A 7,270-nucleotide genomic window follows, 5' to 3' on the forward strand; every position below is an offset into this window, starting at 1 on the left:
TTCATCAAGAAGCTATTTGAGCTTTGTTTGGCATCTCCAGTGGAGTTCAGAGTTAATAACCACAACAGAAGATCACAGAGGAGATATTTCACGCCATCTTTGTTACTCAGAGAGGCTTCTAATCATATTTGTGGCTGTTTTAATTGGGGCGCTCATGTGTTGGGGCTGCGATCGTTTTAATTATTCTGAATCTAATTGGTTCTCCGGCCTCGGAGCCAATTACTGAATGAATATGTGAAGAAAAAGAACGTGTGCACGAAAAAACAAAAAACATGGCTGCACCATGCAGAAATATAACCCAGAAATATATGTCTGCAACCTTAACCACTAAAAGAACCGTTCTTGACCCTTTCTACCAAATAAAATGTGTCTCGAGCTGCAGAACATGTTTAACCTTTAAGATGATAAAAATAATAAAAGCTCATGTAAAGGTGTAGAGTTCTGCCAAACAAAAAAATATTTGGCTTTTGTTCCCCTCATATTTAGTTTGTAGAACTTTATATGTTGTTATAAAATGGAAGGTTGTCATAAAGGTGAAGCAAAACAATCAGTAACAAAATAACAACTTGAGCAGGCGAGAGGAAACAGAAGAGATTATAAAAGAGTTGTGTTTCATTCAATCCTAACAATGAGATGGAAATGAGATAAAGAAGGATAAAAAAAAATGGCTCATTCTTATTATATAAATGTTCTTGCTGTTCTTATCCAGCCTGCTGAGTTTTTCCAATTAATTTATTATAATCTATCACTTTTTGCAAACTCAGTCAGCCTTTTTTTTTTTTGAAAAGCCATATCAGTTAAACGCGTCAGCTTTGTTGCTGGTAATGTGTTCAAATGTTATTTATAACGGAGCCGAGAAACGAAGCCTCCGGGATAACTTCAATAAACTCCTCATTAAAATAGTATTAGGCACTTTGGAGGCACTTCTTTATAAACTTGAGTGCATCAAAGTGTTTGAGTTCCTAAACGATTTTGAACCTGCACACATAGTATTTCTAATATATGTGTCCGCCTGGCCGCCGCAGTGAAGAAGAGCTTCCTGAGAGGGAAGAAGACGAGCAGCTTCACCCTGCCTAAAGGGGGCATGGTAGAGCTGCTGGTCAAAGGAGCCAAAAACCTCACCGCTGTCAAGTCCGGAGGCACTTCGGACCCCTTCGTGAAAGGGTGAGAGTCTCTTTTCATTCTATTAGTTCAACACGTCCAAAATCATAACCAATTCAAAATGACACATTTTGTGCTATTTGCTATCTGTGACTTTAAAGCCTGAATCATAGATGCTATTTTATATATTGAGCTAATATATAAAACAGTATCTCACTCTGTTGTATTCGTAGTTATCTTGTTTTCTTTTTTTGTAGTTTTGTGTCATTTTCTCTGGGTTTTGTTGTTGCTTTCAATTGTGTATTTCTATTTGTTTGTAGATGTTTTGTGTCTCTTTGTCTGTAGTGAGTCACTGTAGATTTGTTTTAGCTGTTCACCTCTTAGTGTCCATTTTTAGTTTTGTGTTGTTTACTTTTTAAGATTATTTTTGTGTGTCTGTAAAAGTTTTGAGTCTCTCTTTGGTTGTTTCATGTTTCTTAGTAGGTTTTTGTCTCTCTGGTTTTATTTTAGTTTTGTGATGGTTTCTAGTTGTGCCTGTAAATATTTTGTCTCTTTATAATGGTTTTGTGTCTATGTTTGGTTGTTTTGTATCTTTGTTTTTGTTTCTCTGTATTGTAAATTCTTTTCATAAGACTTTTGTTTATCTTTGTTTATTTCTAAATGCGAACTTGGTTGTTTAGCTGTTGTGTACTTTACCTGTTTGTGGTCAATTGGTGACTGAAATGGATTCGGAAGATTTTAGTTTTGCGAGTTATTGTGCAAATGTCATTTTGTGGACATTTATTTATACTACTTGTGTCTCCCAGGTTCTTTTCTGCCTGCAGTTGTATTACAAGAGAGAATATTTGATTGTTGTTGAGGTTTTTTTGATTCATTTTGTTGCTTTTTTAAATACTTTTCATGCACCTTTTGGTGGGTTTTTTTGTTTTTGTTTTCCGATTCCCTTGTTTCTTCTTGTTGTTCTCATGGTCTCTGCATCTTTAAAGTTGTATTTTAGGATTATTTTGAATGTCTTTGCAACTTTTATGCTATCTCTTTCACATCTATTTCTCTTTTTTTGCTTCTCATCAATCTCATTTTGTCATTATAATATGAAATCGTAAATTATGCGAATGCAAATCATCATTTCACACAGTGCGCCATTAATTAACCGTGATCTCGAGCACTGAGGTGTGAGGTTGTGTGTGTTTGTCCCCAGGTACCTCCTACCCGACAGCAACAAGTCGACCAAGCACAAGACGGCGGCGGAGCGTCGCACCGTGAACCCGCAGTGGAACCACACCTTCACGTACTGCGGCCTGCAGCCCGGCGACCTCAACAACGTCTGCCTGGAGCTCACCGTGTGGGACAAAGAGGCTCTGGCCAGCAACGTCTTCCTGGGAGGAGTCCGGCTGGGAGCCGGCACAGGTGAGGAAACACGAAATGCTGCTGTCGGAGTTAAAAAAAAAAAAAAAAGAAAGAAAAGACATTTTCACACATTTTCTTCACTTTAAAGGTCAACACAATGCTCCGAATTTCAAACGAACAGCTAAAACCTCTGAAATGTTGCTCAGTCCTTGAAGGGATAAAGAGCTTTACTCAAGACTGTAGGGAGGACGCTGTGCTGTTTGTCTCGTGGAATAATTCATAGTTCACTTCTTTTATACTTCCCGAACCTTCAGGAAAGTTTGAGAGGAAATAAAAAAACAAACAAAAGTCATCACATCAAAACCAACACAAATATCGTTTGCCGCATTGAGACATGTAGAAGTCATCAGAATGGTTTGCTGGTTTCATTGGTTTTTGATATATTTTCATGCACAGTCCTATTGAAGGTTCATGGGGAATGATGTGATTTGTAACATGTCAGAAGTGAATGTTCAACATCATGTCTGGATGCACAACATACTGAGCTGAGCTTTGAAACAAAAGGGCAATGGGAGGAAAAAGCTCACACCGGGCATCTCTTATGTCAGCTTTAAAAACTCTGGCCACAATTTATTTATTTATCCTTGTAGTGTGATGATGTTTTAGATACTTGCTCGTCGCAGACCATCTGAGTACTTTTGCTCTCCTTGTGGCATCAGCTTCCAGCACGATAATGCACCGTGGCACAAAGCTCCAATCACTCAAACTCAGCCCCCGCCACAGCCACCCCATCATAATCCATTAGGTCTCCTTTGGGGTGGGCTCAAACTGAAGATTTACACCACGCATGTGAAAATCTGCAGCAGCTGCATTGTGTTGTCACGTCAATATTGATGGAAGCCTCTGAGGAACGTTTCTCGCACCTTGTTGAGTCGCTGGCATGAAGAATGAGAGAAGAAAATGAGGTCAGAGTTGCTAGAAGCCTGGTGAGGCTGATGTTAGAGCCTGTTTGTGCATGTTTAAGCCAAACTGCTGCGTCAGCATAACCAGGAGACGGTTTATTCCTCCCCCAGATACCATATTTAAAAGAAAAACACACTGTGTGAGCAATGGAAAGAGGGGGCCATTTCTCTGCTTTGGAACATCTTTTGATTATTTTGCCATGGTTTTTTTTTTTTTTTTTTCCATGAATTGTCTCACAAAACCTCAGAAGTAGTAGTTTGGATGTCAGGAGCATTTAGATGTTGTGAAATATGATCGTTTTACTTTTATTTTCAACATGACTGAAAGGAACATTTCACTGCAATGCTTTATAAATCTTGTATCACCTTCAGAATAACTACACATACAGTGAATGTGAATGAGCACCTTGGGAGTCTATGATGATAAAAACACAAGATTATGTCACTTCACTTAAATCATGTTTGCATAGAAGGGAGAACACAGTCATCCAACAACACCAGCCATGTGAAGGTGAAGACTTTATAGTAAAATACAAAATGTTGCATGAGCTTTTAGAAGCCACAGATTATGGGGAAACCTGCTCTTAACACGAAGAAACCCTCTGCAGGGCAACAACTAGCAGCAGCTGTCGTCACATCTGGACCAATCCAGGTTTGGAGATCAATCATAAAGAGACAAATGAGCAGGACGGACATGAATAATCAATATCAGGCTTGCAAAACTTCGGCTGTATTCTGTGTTTGTTGTTAAACCGAAAATGTTCGCAGGCTGTTTGCCGCGAAGCCGTCGAGGGTTCGTCTTTGTCAGGCCGCGAAACTTCAGATGCATTTGTAGGATCCGAAACTCACTACAAATAAAGACCCACGTGTTTGTGTCTCCTCCACTCAAGGCAAAAGCTACGGGAACGAGGTGGACTGGATGGACTCGTCCGGAGAAGAACAGCGGCTGTGGCAGCGCATGATCGAAAACCCAGAAATCCCTCATGAGTGCACGCTGATGCTGCGATCCAGCATGCGCAAGTGCAGCACATGAGCCGGACTGGAGCACAGGCAGACGGGGACAGAAGAGAATAACAGAGAGAGGAAGGGGGGGGGGGGGGGGGGGGGGGAGATATGGGAAAGAAGTGGGGAGGCCAAGGAAAATAAAGAAAGGGGGAAAAAAAAAAACATGGAGGGTTGAGGGCTGGAACGCTCCCACGGAGGAGAGGAGACTCATCCCACTTCCTTTCCCTCCACTCCGATCCTTCTGTCCACAGCAGCCAGTCAAGCCTTACACACTCTCCCACCATGTGGCCCCCCCTCTGCCCTCCAGTACCGCCGTTAATGGAAAAACACACGTGGCGCGTGACCCCCTGTACCCAGCGGGCTCCCGGTGTGTCCGTCCTCGTCTCCGCGAGTCATTTCTGCATGTAGCCACAGCCGGCGGAGGCCGTCCAGTGAGGCGTCAGACGAGGCACCGATCAACGACGTGGAGACGTTCCCTTTGTTAGTGAGCTGATGTGAAGCACATGTCATGCTGAGATCCATCTCCTCGTGAAGAGTCGTATCCAGGGGTGGAAAGTGACGACTCGTCGTACTGCTCCGATTCTCGATGAGTAGAAATATTTGTTGGAGCGTAGGCACATGCTGTATAATTAAGTTGGGGTTTTTTTTATTCACTCTGTAACACTACAAGCCTTTGACTCTGTGTCATTATCGTTGATTAATGCACCTAAAAGGTATCTAAACTCACCAAACCAAAACAAGTCCTCCTGATATATTTGCTTTGAGTTTATTTACTTTAGTCCGAGCCCTTCTAACCCCGTAATACTACATTTTACAACAAGATGGTGTAGTGCGTAAAGCCAAGTGGTATGTTCAGTATGAACGTCAAAATAAGGTGTTGCTAATCATCTCCCGATAGCAAACTGCCAGGAATCTACAATTTCTGTTTCACAGATGTATTTACCCGAAGTGTGACCATATTTTGTAATTTTCTCGTTTCTTTCTTTTTTGTCGCAACGCGAAATAAGAAGCGGACGACTGAAGACGTGAAACGATAGTTTTGATTCTTACAAATTATGTAAACAATGATAAAGCATGAAACATGTCATTTTAAACTTCTCGTATATTAACAGAATGTTGGCCTCTTTGCTTTGAAAAGGCACCTCTTAGCCTGTTAGCGCTTAACGTGACAAATGTTTTGCAAATAACAAAATATTGTCGGACGGTAGTAAGGAATTGGATGTGCAAACGACATTTAATAGTCATTCACAGACATCCAGTAAAAAAATTTTTTTATCAATTTTGACATTTTTAGACCATTAGTCATTAAATGTGTGTGATATTGGTCAGTTTTATTTGTCTCCCTGACTTGATAACCAACAATTGTCACATAACTGTACTAAAGTGTTATTTTTGCAACTTTAAATTGAAAAACCTTTGGAATACCCTTTAAATGGTGTTTAAAAAGTGTCTCTTTTGGGTCTCTTAATGAGTGCCCTTTAACGGTTAAGGAGGAATTAAAGTGCTTGAAGGTGGGCTGTATCAGCTGAAGATCCTCCAACTGGCCTCTAAGGTTGGCTGCGATTGCCTTCAAGTCAATGGAAGGGGCATAAAAGGCTGTTTGTTTTTTACATTTTTACATTAACTTACAACAGTTTGATTGCATTTGAACGAGAATTATTGTTACATTTTGTTAAATGAATATGCTGAATTAAGTTAATATTGTTAAATTCCTGCAATTTGTCATTAAAAGATACAGTATGACAGATTTAAGAAATCTCACCTTTGTGCACAGGGGCAGTAGTGAGTTATTTCCGAAATTTGTCTTCAAACCTGTTTCTTATGTTCAAGTAATTTCAGGACGTGTGATACAAATACTCACTACACCATCTTGTGGTAGAAAGTGGAATTGCAACTGTTAGTTAGGCTGTGTGGAACTTCAGTGGATTTCTTTATAATGGGTTGTTTTTAACCTAAAGATTACATGAATACTACAAGATATGAAAAGGACAGTACGTGGGCGGGGTTATTTTCCACCCTTGGTTTGCATAGAAATGAAAAAAATTTAATTAAATAACTGTAGCACAAATTCTAGACCAAGTGCAAACTTAGACTAGCTTCGATGTAAACTAGCCGAACACTGTATCAGTGTGGTAATAGAAACTGCATGGTATTAGACAAAACTGAGGTAGAAGAACAAAAAAAAAAGAGGTTAAATAAAAGCACTGATACTGACATCACTTCACACGTAGAGAAGAAGGTGTGAAGAAATCCTGCATGTCGTGGAGTGACTGGGCTCCGAGGCGAGCTGCCTTCATCTCAGCCCCCCCCCAATAATGAGCCGGCGACAGTCAGACAGCGACCTCGTCTCTGTCGCCTGGGGGGGGGGGGGGGGCTCTGCCATCCACAGTCCTGAGATGAATCAATTCACAGAAGCAATTCTCAAGTTGAAGCGACCATTGTCCGTGTGGAATGCCAATTTTTTTTTTTGTCCTCGGCAAACGGTGTTACCCGGAGCTCCTGCAAAAACCGCCGGTCACTGAAGAAATTCTCCATGTACAGCATGAACTCCCTCTGTTGTGTCTGGTTTCCAAGCATCAATATCACATTTTTCAAGCATATTTTGTCCCAAATGTGTAATGAGAATATTTTGAAATAAACACATCTTTCCATAGACTGCATGTTGACTTTGTTTTTGTTGTGGTGGGAGAAATATTCCCAGACGAGCACCACTGGGGCTTTTTACACTGCAGTTATTATCACACCAGACTGAGCACCTTGTCATCACTTGCAGGTTTTGTTTTTTTAACCTATGGCCTAGTCCTTCACGTCTATATTAGATCTAAGTTCTTTCCATTTCAGCTCAATATAAATGT

The 7,270-nt window shown here is 40.6% G+C and overlaps 1 protein-coding gene across 1 annotated transcript in view; it reads left to right on the plus strand.

The window, feature by feature from the left end:
• sytl5 (synaptotagmin-like 5) overlaps positions 1-4,443 on the plus strand; it is a gene marked incomplete at both ends in the record, with an annotated part of 28,301 nt that extends 23,858 nt beyond the window's left edge. The window contains 3 exons of the mRNA XM_080498686.1: positions 1,026-1,164; positions 2,300-2,508; positions 4,301-4,443. Coding sequence (XP_080354812.1) covers positions 1,026-1,164; positions 2,300-2,508; positions 4,301-4,443 — 491 coding nt within the window. The remainder of the gene's footprint in view (positions 1-1,025; positions 1,165-2,299; positions 2,509-4,300) is intronic.
• Positions 4,444-7,270: the final 2,827 nt, after the last annotated feature.

Source organism: Blennius ocellaris (assembly GCF_963422515.1).
Source record: "Blennius ocellaris genome assembly, chromosome: 6".
NCBI classification, from domain to species: Eukaryota; Metazoa; Chordata; class Actinopteri; order Blenniiformes; family Blenniidae; genus Blennius; species Blennius ocellaris.